The 14,797-nt window shown below is 38.4% G+C and overlaps 1 protein-coding gene across 21 annotated transcripts in view; it reads left to right on the top strand.

Annotated features, from left to right (window-relative positions):
* The window catches only part of CAMTA1 (calmodulin binding transcription activator 1), a 975,525-nt gene that overhangs the window by 26,931 nt on the left and 933,797 nt on the right, over positions 1-14,797 (top strand). For 18 of the 21 annotated variants that reach the window (XR_004441120.1, XR_004441123.1, XR_004441122.1 and 15 more), the window contains 2 exons: positions 8,457-8,526; positions 13,385-13,503. Coding sequence is in view for 17 of the 21 variants with exons in the window: in XM_033228530.1 (XP_033084421.1) it covers positions 8,457-8,526; positions 13,385-13,503 (189 nt within the window). In the remaining 4 variants the exon portion in view is untranslated. The remainder of the gene's footprint in view (positions 1-8,456; positions 8,527-13,384; positions 13,504-14,797) is intronic. The other 3 variants (XM_033228537.1, XM_033228536.1, XM_033228543.1) reach the window with 1 other exon arrangement.

Here is a 14,797-nt window from a genome sequence, read left to right as displayed (position 1 = left end):
GCTCTTTGGTTATTTTCAGACTGTCGAGTATACTAGCTTCCAAGCCAAATTATATTTATGAAAATTCTGATGATACTGTGATTCATATCTAGAAAGAATAATTTAAAAAAAATTGTGAAATCACTTTAAACATGCTTTACATGCATCTCTGGTAATAGAGAATCAATTAATCTGATTTTTCAGGCCATAAATCAGGCTTGATATATTGTAATATTAGTTCCTGTGTCAGCCTCTTAGAACTTGAACTGTTTTGTAGTCTGTTCAAGCAACTTGTTTGCTTTTGAACTCAATTCTAGGTGTTGAACTCAATTTTAGAGCCTAAAATGGTTTGTGCCCCAATTACCTTAGAGGTTACTGTTTCATTTTTTTATTTAGCCTGCCCCAGGAGTAGGAAGTCGGCTGCCTACCAGACTTTTTCCTTTTAACTTGACTGTATACTTTAATTTTTGTCTCTATCCCATAGGGGAGTTGTGAGGGTTATTATAGTATAGTAGCACTTAATGGCATATTTTAAACTTCTTGAAAAGTGGTAATATGTGAGCGCAAAGTATTTTCGTACTGTAGCACATAATTTTTTCCCACACTAACCTTTTGTGGTTCAGAAAAAGAATAAAGTTACTTGGGTTTGAGGTGCATGTTGAATTGCCCATCTCATAAAATCATTAACCTGATTTTAGGGAGTATCTCCAAATCATGTCTTTTGATAGACCTTCTGCTGTTTTTTATTATTCATAAATTAATATTTCATTTATTCATAAATTAATAATTAAATAATTAATTGTGCTCTAGCCCCAAATTTTAGTTTGGTTTTCTTGGTGTCTGTGAAAACTGTTGAGTATTTCCCCAACTCCTCTTACTTTTTTTTTTTTTTTCAGATTTAAAGTAACTTTTACCATATTGCTTGATTTCTTGAATGAATAGAGGGATAAGGTTCCTTTCTTTAAAAATATCTGCAACATTGCTGGACTAAGAGGTCCTATCTACAGTTTTTTCTTTTTAAAAAATTTTTTTAGAGATGGGGTCCTGCTCTGTTGTCCAGGCTGGAGTGCAGTGGCACAATCACAGCTCACTGCAGCCTTGAACTCCTGGGCTCAAACAGTCCTCCTGCCTCAGCCTCCCGAGTAGCTGGGACTACAGGTTCGAGCCACTGCTTGTTCAGTCTTTTGCTTGTGTCTCAGTGGCACAGTACCAAGACACAGCAGATCAAAGTGACCAAGAGGACGAGTGGCAATTTGGTGGCTTTAGAGGAAGAGATGTGCTTGAAAAAGACAGAAGGCTTTTAGTAAATTCCACCACCATCACCAGGACAAGAGATAGGACCATTCTTTTTCCTTTCCATAAACTTGGGGGACTGTTATTAATTTATGAATTCTATAAGTAATTTGAGCTTGTGTTGTGTACCAGACATTGTATTAAGTATTACCGGAGATACTGGGAAGAACAAGCCAGACATCCTTTCAAGGATGCATTTGATAAAATCTCATTTCGAGTATGTTAGGAAAATATTTATTGGAGAAGGAAACCTCCTAGATTGGCTTTAGATCCCGAATGGCCTTAGGGATTGAAAATGGAGTTGTAGGTTAGCAGAAGACATTTCTGAAGGGAGTGACTATTTTGTAATTAAAAAGCAGTTTATAGAAGATACTGTGGCAGAGACTGCTAGCTGATCGTGAAACCCATCGCCTCCTCTTCCTGGGGGTTTTCCAGTCCCCCTTGCAGTCGTGACCAAATTCTCGCCAGTAGGGGGAGAGCAATGAAGTGAGCCACTTCCAGACTTGGCCCCTGAAACTCTTGGGGCATGGGTATCATGCCTTTTCCTTATCTGGCTTGATGCAGAGGGCCTAGTGACCTAGAAAGTCTTCTGCCACGAGGTGGAAGGAGCACAGGCAGCAGAGCCACTGCTGGGAGAACAGTCTGCCCACCAGGAACACGTGTTTTGGACTTTACCTGAGCAAGAAGTGAGTATTTATGGTATTTGAGCCATTATGCAGTTAGCCTCCCTAACTATCTAGGCACGATGCCTAGGATGCTAAGCAAAACTAGTAAGTGTAGTAAAGGTGCTAAGAGTTTCAGACTCAGCTTTCATTCTGTGGAGACCTAAATGTTCTTTGTCTTTATTTCAAAGAATGACAGATATGGTTTTCATTATGCTGTGTCTCTGTTCCAAAGCCTGTAATCACTTCTTACTATATAGCATCTTGTTTCATTAATCCATCTTCCAAAAACTCTAATATATGTATATATTATCCATATACAATGAACGTGCCTGTGTGTAACATGCTGATCTAGGTTCTCTGAATGGAGACAAAATAGATAAAACATAGTCCAAGGCTTCAAAGAGTTTCTGCTTGGTACCCAGGTAGTTACTGAATTTCCATACTGCTATCATCTGTCCCTTGTTTTAACCTTTAATTCATATATTATTTTTTCATTACCTTTTTAAAAAGTATTGTTTCAATTAGATAGTATACTTTTTGAAAACAGGGAATATATATTATAGACCTCTGCATCTCTCCTCTTGGGTAGTTCTATTTTTTATTTCTTTTTTAAGACAGGGTCTCACTCTGTTGCCTAGGCTGTAGTACAGTAGTGCTGTCATGGCTCACTGCAACCTCGATCTCCCAGGCTCAAGCAATCCTCCTGCCTCAGCCTTCCGTGTAGCTGGGACTGCAGGCACACAGTACCACACCTGGCTAAAATTTTAATATTTTGTAGAGACAGAGTTTGGCCATGTTGCCCAGGCTGGTCTTGAACTCCTGGGCTTAAGCAGCCCTCTCGCCTTGGCCTCCCAAAGTGCTGGGATTACAGGCGTGAGCCATCATGCCCAGCCTTCTTGGGTACTTCCAGCAGAAACTGGGCACTATACTTGAGTAACCGTCCCTAGAGTTTCTATTAATTATCTTGTGTGGATATTCTGGTATAGTTTTGTATTATAGTATGTACTAACAGATGAAAGTACTTTTTTAATCTTCTAGGAATTAGGGGAATTATGCAGTTGAGGAATGTTAGGACTGGAAGGATCTTTTATAGATCATTTATCTAATTCCCGATCTTTTAGGTTGATCATCTGGTTTCTGATACTCAAGGTGTGGCATTCATTGCAGCATGGGCATCACCTGGGGGCTTGTTAGAGGCAGACTCTCAGGCCTCCCTTAGACCTGTGAATCAGAACCTGCATTGAAAGAAGATCCTAGGATAACCCGCATGCACATTACATTTGGAGAAGTTCTGCTCAAGGTCAACTACCCAAAATTGACTCTTGAGAAAACTGGGAAAGTCAGAGTTGCCCAGTGTCATACAACTGTTTATTTCAGTGGTTGCCAACCTTGGATACATCTTGGGATCACTTGGGGACCTTTAAAAAAATACCGAGGCCTGGGTCCCATCCCCAGACATTTGGACGTGATTGGTCTGGGCATCAGAGGTTTGGAGATCTCACTAGATGACTGGCTAAGGCTGGGAATCATTGATTTGGTTAATGATGGAATCCAGGTTTCTTGATGCTCCAAGTATTCCTTCCACTCCACCATGGCTATACATTCAGAAGCAATGAAAAACATTCTACCAAATTTTTACAGTAATGCACCATTCCATTTCATTTCCTTTATAGGAATTTACCCCTATTGGAGAGTGTCCCATTTACCATCTGCCTTCCCCTCACTAGAATATATCTCCAAGAGGACAAGACCCTTGTCTGTCCTGTTCAGTGCTGTCTCCTAGCTCCTGAACAGTGTCTGGTACATGTTAAGTGCTCCTTTAATTGTGGTAGAACAAATGGAAGGAGCTGCCATAAAGAAGGATGTGTTCTGTGAGAGGAAAAGACAGGCTACTCCAAAGGTACCCTGTGGGCGAGAGGCTTCCTGAAGGGTGAGGGGTCTGAGTTGAAGTGCAGAGTCAGCGGGGGAGGTGCTTGAAGACCTGCTTCTGAGGAGGAACTTGAACCCAGATCTGACTTGAAAGCTTGTGCTTTTCCATTCCACTGTGTTGTCCTGTGGACAGAGTGGCTCACTGATTTGCCCAGACTTCTTAGCAGTGAGCAGTGGACTGGAACACCACCACTGCGGCTTTGCAGATACTTAAGACCAGCCTGCCTCTTTCTATGGCAGAGCTGCCCCAGTATTGCAGACAGGCGCCTAGAGGGAGATCAAAACACAAAGTGGTCCTGTGAAAATTCCTGGCCCAGTGTCTGGCACAGGGATGTCTAGTACAAGGTAGCCCTTTCTTATCATGGAAGTTTTTTGTGCTTTGGCTTATTTGTTTTGAGAACCTATGGTTTTCGAAGATAGAATGACTTGATTTCAGTTTTAACTTTTGTTTCTTTCCTAGTTAACTATGGAGACTATTATGCAGTGCTGTGGAGAAAGCATGATTGGTTTTTGTCTATGATATTTCTGTGTCATATGTTATTTTAGTGCCCAGTTCTTCCTGTTATTTCAAATATTCTGTGACTGTTTTACTTATTGTCAGACTTTGAAGTTGGATATAAAAATCCTTTTTTTGTTTTTGAGACGGAGTCTTGCTCTGTTGCCCAGGCTGGAGTGTGATGGCATGATCTTGGCTCACTGCAAGCTCTGCCTCCCGGGTTCTTGCCATTCTCCTGCCTCAGCCTCCTGAGTAGCTGGGACTACAGTCGCCCGCCACCTCGCCCGGCTAATTTTTTTTTGTATTTTTAATAGAGACGGGGTTTCACCATATTAGCTAGGATGGTCTCGATCTCCTGACCTCGTGATCCGCCCCTCTCGGCCTCCCAAAGTGCTGGGATTACAGAAAAATCCTTTTGTATGAAGCTGTTCATTAGTGTGTCCCACTGAACCAAAGTGATTTTTAAACACTTTTCACCTAAGACCATTGTTAAGATATCTCAAATGGTAATCTTATACCGTCAGTTTTTGATAATAGGAAGCCAGGAAATGTTAAGCCTTGAATGTAAGACATTATTTTTAACATCGTAAAATTTCAAGTTTTAATTCAGAAACTAAGTTAAAATGTATTACATTCATGTGATTAGTGGGCTGTTACTGGCGACTCTTGCAGATGTTACAAGAAGTCAGCGTACTGCTGACTTTTCCCCTATTGGAGATCTTCCCATGAACCACTTTTCCTAATGTACGATAATTCCGTGCTCACAGTCATGGGTAGAAAGTAATGTTGAATTTTCCAAAGGATACATGAATTCCGAGCCTTATCTAGTTTATAGGGTGAATCCTTAGACATAGCTGTTGCCACAGATGTTATATTAGTTAACTACTTTTGTTTTTGTTCTTGTTTTTGTTTTTTTTGTTTTTTTGTTTTGGGTGACAAGAGACCCTGACAAGAGACAGGGTCTCTTGTCACCCAAGCTAGAGTGCAATAGCATGGTCATGGCTCACTTCAGGCTCAAATTCCTGGCTCAAGTGATCCTCCCACCTCAGTCTCCCGAGTAGCTGGGATTACAGGCGTGAACCACTGTGCCCGGCTCGGTGTACTACTATTGGTTAAATTGGAGAGGGAAACAGTCCTAGAACAAGAATTTTACAGAAATAGTAAAGAAAGAATGAAGGAGCTCGTGGTTATCCGGGTAGCTAGGAGTCATGTTGTAGAGAAAGACTGTATTTATATGGACCCTGAAAACAATTTGACTTCTGAAGCACTTGATCATGGACATAAGGGAGAGGAAAGGAAAAAATTCGTGAAAGTCAACTTTAGTCAGATTGCAACATTTTTTGGCATAAAAAACTCAAGCATGGCGGCTCATGCCTGTAATCCCAGCATTTTGGGAGGCTGAGGACGGCAGATCATTTGAGGTCAGGAGTTCGAGACCAGCTTTTCCAATATGGTGAAACCCCATCTCTATTAAAAATACAAAAATTAGCCAGACGTGGTGGCGGACACTTGTAGTCCCAGCTACTCAGGAGGCTGAGGCAGGAGAATCACCTGAACCTGGGAGGCAGAGGTTGCAGTGAGCTGAGATCCTGTCACTACACTCCAATCTGGGCAAAACAAAGAAATCCAACAACAAATAAATAACTCAGGCAGTCCTGTTTGTTCTTAGAAAATGTTAATATTAAGCTCATCCTCATTAACCATGGTAACAATAGAGTTTTGTATTTGAGTGGTGTCTTTGAATTGAAAGCACTTGGGTATGTGTTATCTAATCCTCCTCCTGCCTGAGAGATAGGAGAGAGAAGTATCCACTCTTCCTTTTTGGATGAGGTGTAATACAGAGAGATTGAATTACTTTCCTTTTTTTTTTTTTTTTTTTTTGGCGGAGTCTCGCTCTGTCGCCCGGACTGGAGTGCAGTGGCCAGATCTCAGCTCACTGCAAGCTCCGCCTCCTGGGTTTACGCCATTCTCCTGCCTCAGCCTCCGAGTAGCTGGGACTACAGGCGCCCGCCACCTCGCCCGGCTAGTTTTTGTATTTTTAGTAGAGACGGGGTTTCACCGTGTTAGTCAGGATGGTCTCGATCTCCTGACCTCGTGATCCGCCCGTCTCGGCCTCCCAAAGTGCTGGGATTACAGGCTTGAGCCACCGCGCCCGGCCTGAATTACTTTCCTAAGGACAGCTAGTAAGTGGTAGAACTGAACTCTTTATATTTTATTTTATTTTAATTAATTAATGTTTTGAGATAGGGTTTCACTCTGTCATCCAGGCTGGAGTGCAGTGGCGTGATCATGGCTCACTGCAGCCTCAATTTCCTGGGTTCCAGCAATCCTCCTACCTCAGCTCCTCCCCCAGGTATCTGGGACCATAGGTGTGTGCCACCATGCCTGGCTAATTTTTGTATTTTTGGTAGAGGTGAGGTTTTGCCACGTTATCCAGGCTGGTCTTTAACCCCTAAGCTCAAGTAATCCACCCACCTTGGCCCCCCAAAGTGTTGGGATTACAGGTGTGAGCCACCAAATTAATTAATTTATTTATTATTATTTTTAAAGATGAGGCCTTGCTCTGTTGCCCAGGCTGGAGCTGGAGTGTAGTGGTGCTATCATGGTTCACTGCAGCCTTGAAAGTCCTGGGCTCAAGCCATCTTCCTGCCACAACCTCCTGAGTAGCTGAGACTACGGGCACAAGCCACCATGCCTGGTAGCTTTTAAATATAAAATGTTGAGGGTGGTTGTTGAACTTGTAAACTATCTTTGGTTTTATAAGTGTATAAATATGTGGTTTAAAATGTAGGATGAATAATCTAAAATTTTATTTAATACTGCAACCAAACAAAAAAGATATTTTTAGGATTGAAAATAATTGGCTGTCAAGATTAAAAAATTTTTCTTTTTTTTTTTTTATTTTTTTTTATTTTTTATTTTTTTTTTTGAGACGGAGTCTTGCTCTGCCGCCCAGGCTGGAGTGCAGTGGCCGGCTTCTCAGCTCACTGCAAGCTCCGCCTCCCGGGTTCACGCCATTCTCCTGTCTCAGCCTCCCGAGTAGCTGGGACTACAGGCGCCCGCCTCGTCGCCCGGCTAGTTTTTTGTATTTTTCTTAGTAGAGACGGGGTTTCACCGTATTAGCCAGGATGGTCTCGATCTCCTGACCTCGTGATCCGCCCGTCTCGGCCTCCCAAAGTGCTGGGATTACAGGCTTGAGCCACCGCGCCCGGCCTCTTTTTTTTTTAAAGTTACCATTGTGTAGGTTTTATGTGAAATATTTAGTTTTATCTGAGTGAAGCAGCCTGAGAGCCAGAGACCTTGTTTCTTTCTTATTAACGGAATTCCCCTTGACGTCACTTCCCATGCCATAATACTAGTTGGCATTCTGCACATTTTTTTTTGGGTGAGTCGGGTGTTGGGTTTATTGTTGGGAAATGATTAATAATGTTGTTGGTGTTGACTGAGCTTCAAAATGAATGTGACATTGGTTTTTAACAAAAATTTCCTCTATGTACAGCACACATACTTCCCATTTAAACAAATTACACAAGTTATGCATGTTCATCAGCGTAGACCTTTTCTCACATATGTATCTTAAATTTTGAAACAGCCTTAAGCTCGCAGTGCAAAGAACGGTTTCCCCCTGAGCCATTTGAGGATAAGTTGCCGATAAGTTCCATCACTCGAATACTTGATCATGTATTTCCTACAAACAAGAACATTCTCCTCCATAACCGCAAGAACAGTCATCACAACCAGGAAGTTAACACTGAGACATTCCTGCTGTCCAGTCCTAAAGTCCTGTTGCTGTTTTGCCAGTTGATCCAGCAATGGCCTTTGTAGAAAAATATCTAATCAGAACCTTGGGTCATAACTGGTTGTCTCTTCGGTTTCTTAATACAGAAGGGTTTTCAGTCCTTTTTGACTTTCATGACCTTGACACTCTTGAGGATTGCAGGCCAGTCATTTTGTGGAATGTTCCTTGATTTGGATTTGTCTGATGTTTCCTCATGATTAGATTCAGGTTTTGCATCTTGGTAGGAATATCACAGAAGAGCCAGATTATATCTTTTTGGAAGATTAGTTTTACATTTTATTTTCTGTTTCCTTAGAGCGTTTCCCAAAGTGTATTCTGCGGAACTAGCACCTACTGTGTTCTCAACACCGTGCCACCTATAGAAGGTAGGATTTGAAAAAGCTTTTGACTTACAGGAAGGGGTGGGCTTGGCAGTGACAGTAATTATCGTCTAGTGCAGTGGAAACAGCCTTCAGCCTGGACTCAGAAGACCTGGGTTCTGCACTTTACTGTTGTGTGATCTTAGATGAGTTACTTAATCCTTCTGGGGTAGCAAAAAGAATGCTTTCCTCATAAAGTTTCTGTGGAGATTAAAAAAGGCAAAAGATTTAATCACACGGAGAACTCAAAGCACTTTACAAATGTTTGATACTAATACAACACTTCTATAATTCTAGTGTCCAATACCAGGTGACTTAGAGTAGGAGCAGTGTGGTATCGTGGGAAAAGCCACAGGTCATGTTTGAATCCCAGTTGAGCCACTCAGTAGCTGTGGATTTTGGGCAAATTAATCTGAGCCTCACATTCCTCCTCTGTAAAATGGGAGTAATTAAGCCCTTGTGTTTTATTGTGAGGATTAAATGAAAGAGTGCAATGTAAGATCCTTTCTGGGTGCCTGATACACAGTAGAGTCCCACAGATGTTTACTCCCTAATAGATAATGGAAAAGAGATTTACTTAATCACCTGTACTTCCAGTTGGAATTGAATGAAGTAGAGGAGGAGAGAATGTCCCATTGATGGCTTACAGGGCTTCTGTGCCCTCACTTTACCTGTCCCCTCCTACATATTTTTAGATTGAAAATGTAAATGTAGATAAAACAGTGAGAAGTTTATTGAACCTGAGTCATGATTTGATCTAAGCTTGGACCCAAGATTTTGTAATATGATCAGTAGGAAAAAGGTGAATCTGGGCTACCTAAAAATAGAAGCGGTAATATTTGATCATCACACAACTCTAAGAACAGGAACAGGATTGTTAAATAGCAAAACTAATTATATTTTTCTACTTAAAAAGCTGTTAGTTTCTGTTTCTTTAACCTTTTACAAATCTTTTGGAGAATTACTATTGGGTTTAATTCACTTTGGAGACTTTGGAAAAGAATAATGCAAAATCAGATCAATGTTTGGCACATAGTGCTTAATTAATGTGTATTTTGGATATATGGTGATTTGAAGGTCTTAGGTTAGTAATGGCAGTATTTGCTGCTGTTAGCATTATGCTGACTTGAATATAACAATGTATGTTTATGTTTTCCTCAGTCAGTTCCTAGCCTACTAATTAAATCTAAGCACGTAATAATTAGAGCTAAACAAAAAATTGTAGAGCTTCCTTTTGATTTTACTACTCCATGTTGTTGATCAAAGATATTCCCAATAAGATTTAGCAATTTGATGTACTGTTTGGTCTAGAGTTTGAAAGATTAATCGTAATCAACTTGGTTGAGTAGCAGTGTTCTTTCTTATTCATAGAACCAACATTTTTTTTTATTATGAATCAAAGTAAAATGAATGTATCATTTCTAGGTTAGTTAATATAGTTATAATTTGCCTTGGCAGAAGTCACAGAATTTTCAAAGGAAAAGGTCAAATACATTTCTTTGAATTTAAGAAAGATTTGTAAAGTAAAGGATTTGGCAATGTGAATCTCATTTTTTTTTGAAACAAAACATGAAAACATAATTGTGCTTTTTGCCTAAGTGAATGAACATTTTTTTCATTTTGGGAAGTTTTAGTTATGTTATACTACACCTTGTAGGTTGACTAGAAAGGATGGTTCATTCTCTAGAATTACAGCTGTCAGCCAAGCAAATCATCTGTCAGTTTCAAGAGCCTCACTAGTTTTTTTTTATTGTGAAGTACGTTAGAAAATTATTTTGTAAAGTCTAATATTATACACGTATGTTTTGTTAGATAATGATAATGAAATGTTTTACTGTCATTTGGTTGACACTCCCACTTTTCAGTGTCAAAGTTTAACTATTTGTTTTCAATACTGAATGATGCAGTTGAAACCAGTATACGCCTTCATTTTACTATTCACTCAAGATACTATTATTAGGATTTAAAAACTGGCACATGTATTTAGTTATTTTATCGTTTTTAGTTATCCCCAAAAGACTAAGTAGGTTTTGATTTAAAAACAGATTTTTATGCAGTATAGCCATGTAAACAGTTCTTTTCCAGTGTAAAATCAAGGTTTCTCTTTATCCTACTTCACCTGTAGAAACACTGAAATTTTAAAATAATGAGTTTTAATATTTTGCCTATTTGAAATTCTAGTAATTATTTTCTCAGTATTAAACTTGCAATCCTTATAATGTAGTAGGAAAACTTACCCATTGTTATGTTTCTTGAAAACATCCAGTTTATATTCAGCATGAACCTAAAATTCTGGAAATGGTACACTTTAAAAACGGATTAAGGGGAACTCATTGGCCAGTCATATTCCTTTTCCTTTTGACTCTGTGGCCACACTCCATGTAAAGTGTAATGTTTAGAAACTAGATTGAGAGAGTGCTTACACAGCCCTGCCCCTTTGCTCTTTGGTCACATTTACCACTGCCTGATTTGGTGTCAGAGTGGAAGACTGAAGCCTTTTCTATAGCAGTTAATTGTGCTGTTGAGAAGAGTACCTTTATTACATAAGCACCACACCACACACACACACACACACCACACACACACACACACACATGCGTGCACGCACACACACACACTCTTTATATACCGCACAGTAACTGGGTTCCTCAAAAAGGCTAAAAGAACAGAAAATTAACATCAGATTGTGATCACAAACATAGAAGCTGGGGTTTGATATTCCGCTCGTAAGTGTTCAGAGTTGTACTTCAAGCTGATAGCTTTCTCAGAGATATGACTGTTCATATACAATTCAGAGCAAGCCTATCCATTGAGCAACTAGTATAGTGCCATTTTCATAAAAGGTACCTGTAAATGTTGAATATTTGAATTGAGTATAGATTTTAGAATTTCACCTCTACTTTCAGAATTGTACATATCATGAGGGATTTTAAAAAATGGGAATAAAACTGCTTTAGGGGAAGAGAGAAGGGAGGTAAAGGCTCATGTGATTTGGTATTCTCTGCTTTAAAGTTTTATGGCCCATGGTACCTCCCTGGGGAGGATGAAGTGCAGGGAGCATGCATAAGCACATAAAATTACCAAGGTTTTATAGTGTGTAATTAATACAGAACTTTCTATGAACTTTCTTTTAGTTGAACAGTTTCCTTTTGGTTTCACAGGAAGATTTTTGAAAAGTTTAATCTTATTTTCCTATTAAATTAAAATTCAAGATTCTTAAAAGCAGTCAGTTTTTAGGTTTTTAAAGTTTTTATGCTGCTTATAGAAATAGAGGGCGGGTATTATAATTCAATTGGTTATGTAGTTCATGGACCAAAAAAGATTTAGTACGCTAAAACTCTCTTAAGTTCATCTCTATAAAATCTTTCTATATGATGTAGTAAATTTTTCAGACTTTATTTCTATGCCCAATATTTTCCTTTTAAGATCTTTTCCTTGAGAAGAAATGTGTTAATCAGATGAAAAATGTTTGGAGAGGATTTTGTGACCTTAGAAAATATTTTTTATTCTTTGATGTTTTTCACCTGTTCAAAAAAATAGACTGTACTGAACAAAGCTATAGTAAATAACTGGAAAAAAATATTGTTGTATTTCACTTTTAAGATCATTAAGCAATGCCTGTATACTTATGTAAGGTTGCTTAATTGTAAGGCATGTTAAGTTATTTAGTGACAGTAAATTTTATAGGGATTTGTGTCTGGAGAAGATTTAGAGATAATTTAATCTTGTTGATTTGGGAAAACTGAAACTGTTAAGTAACTTACCCAAGGTCACACAATTAGAAAGTAGCAGAACTGGGCCAGATCTTGGACTCTTGACTCTGAGTTCAGTATTATAAAACCTTACTATATCAGGAAAAGTTGTTTCAACTGTGACTTACTGGAGCAAATTAAGTGTTTCATGTTTTAATGTGTTGCTCCTTAGTACCTAGTTATGTGTGTACCCTTTGTATATTGGGGATCTTATTTAGCATAAAAATCCTGGAATGAATAATTTGTAACTTTGACCTAAATGTGCCAAAGCTTGTGAGAAATTTTGAGCCAGGCAAAGGAACTTTGTTATGGGAGTGAAAAAATAAATGATACATAAGCAAATAAATGGGTGAAATCAATGTTATATAAAAGAAATGATCTCTTCTAGAAAGCATCAGGTAGACTGATTATTAGGTACTCAGACATACTATCCAGTCTGAAAGTAATTATTTTTTCTCTAACTCATTTAGAAGAGTTACATTTTGATGAACTACATTAATTATGTAGATATGTATATGTAAATCAAGTTAATTAAAATGATTTTTTATGTTCAGACCTAGAAAGGCCAGCTTCTGTATTACCTGAGTAGTTAACTGCAGACTTAAATCCCTTATGTTTATAAGATTAGTGATTTGCTTTTGAAAGGATAAATCTCATTTATATTCTAGGGGATGAAGTAGTATTTATGAACAAAATAGTCATATATTACTATAATTCTTCTTACCTAAGAAACTTAACATTTTTTCAACTGCTTAATAAAAGATTTTTGGGTTTCGTGAGGTTAATTTTATAATTTTTATGTGCTTCATCGAAACATGGAGAAAGAACCTTTAAAAATAACTCTCGGTTATGGGCAGCTGCTGGGATTTTCCCTGTTCACTCACATGTCATGGAGCACAAGCCTGATCCTATTTTAAAACCTCTTGACCAGATTCCTGCTGCCATCTATCTGATAAATGCATAAATGAGTGTTATTAACTAAGAGGAATAGTGGGGCTCTGATGCTCTTGGTCTCACATTGACTAAACGGAGCTATTTCTGACTTTGCCAGTGTACTTTAAAGGTGATTTTATCTATTATTTTCTCTGAATTTATTGTTTTCTTCTTTATAGATGATCATGGGAACAGCAATAGTAGTCATGTAAAAATCTTTTTACCGAAAAAGCTGCTTGAATGTCTGCCGAAATGTTCAAGTTTACCAAAAGAGAGGCACCGCTGGAACACTAATGAGGTAGATAAGTTTCTTTTTTAAAGGGTATAATTATTTTAAGGGCACATTTTTTAGGTTGTTTCACGTAGTCCTACTGTATATTAGCTTTAAATTTAAATACTGATCTAGGAAATTGTAAATGAGATTATTTAATCTGGATTTGACAGAAACCAACCAACATGTTTTTTGATCTGTTTCTGATCTGCTTGGCTTGCATTGAAAGATATGAAATGTGCACGTTGACTTAACTAAAGTAGCATGAGTTTCTGTCTGTTTTCCTGCATTTTAGTGTCTTGCATTTAGTGGTTAACCCTGCCTGCATGCCAGTTACACATTAGTTCTTATGTCTTCATGAATTAAATATACAGTCCCAGTGTTCCACAGAATGTGTGGTGTCTTGACAATGTGAATTTCTGTAGAGTTGGAAAGGGCAGGCTTTGTATGAGTGAAACAGCTTTTCTTCCTTTCTAATGAAGAAAGTTTGCTTAATGCTAAGAATTTTTATTAACACGGAAGGCTGTACAGTAGATTATGTATTTGGTATCTAATTAGAAAGTAGATTTATAAAGTAGAATGAAAGAAGTTCATCATCTTGTATAGTGTTTCCTTTTTTGGTAATTTTTAATCTAGGAGTCTTTCTGTTAGGTGTGGATTGCTTTGTCATCTTTTTTATTTTGAAATCTGAATATTTCAATTTAAGGTAATACCCGTTTAGTGTGGTGATGAGAATTGGGTACACATCCGTCAGTTTGGGAGTTATATTCCTTTAATTCAAATACTGGGGTTGCTGGTTTTGTCAAGTTGGTGTAAATCCATTTGTGTGCCTGGCTCAACGTTGCTGTCCAAGTTAAAGCAAATGTAGCGCCCTACCCTTATTGGACACTCAGTTCTGTGAAAAGACAGAAAGAAAATAGTGCTGCCTGTTGAGCCTTATTTTTAAACATTCTTTGGCGCTAACTACTTCCTAATTCAGAATGCTTTTGTTTTCCATTATGGGAGGTTATGTGGATAAAAGTCTCTTTCCTTATCACAGGTTAGATTGAAATACTCACTGGAACCTTCCAGCTTTGTTACCTTGTCTCAACTGATTGTAAAATTCTTTGAAGGTTTCTATGTTTTGATCATTTGCATAAATTACATTTTCCCCTCAGACAGAATGTTTTTGCTTTGACAAACGTTTGCTAGTTTAGAGGCCTGCTGTTTAACCAGTTATTTATTAACTATTTCAGACATTTTTAGACATGAAAGTGAAGTAGATATGCTGAAAAGTAGTCTTAATCATAGATTGTTACTCTTTCAGCAAAGTAGTATCATA

The sequence above is a fragment of the Trachypithecus francoisi genome, unplaced genomic scaffold (assembly GCF_009764315.1).
Source record: "Trachypithecus francoisi isolate TF-2019V2 unplaced genomic scaffold, Tfra_2.0 Lachesis_group12, whole genome shotgun sequence".
NCBI lineage: Eukaryota > Metazoa > Chordata > Mammalia > Primates > Cercopithecidae > Trachypithecus > Trachypithecus francoisi.
This window is presented reverse-complemented; position numbering and strand designations above follow the sequence as displayed.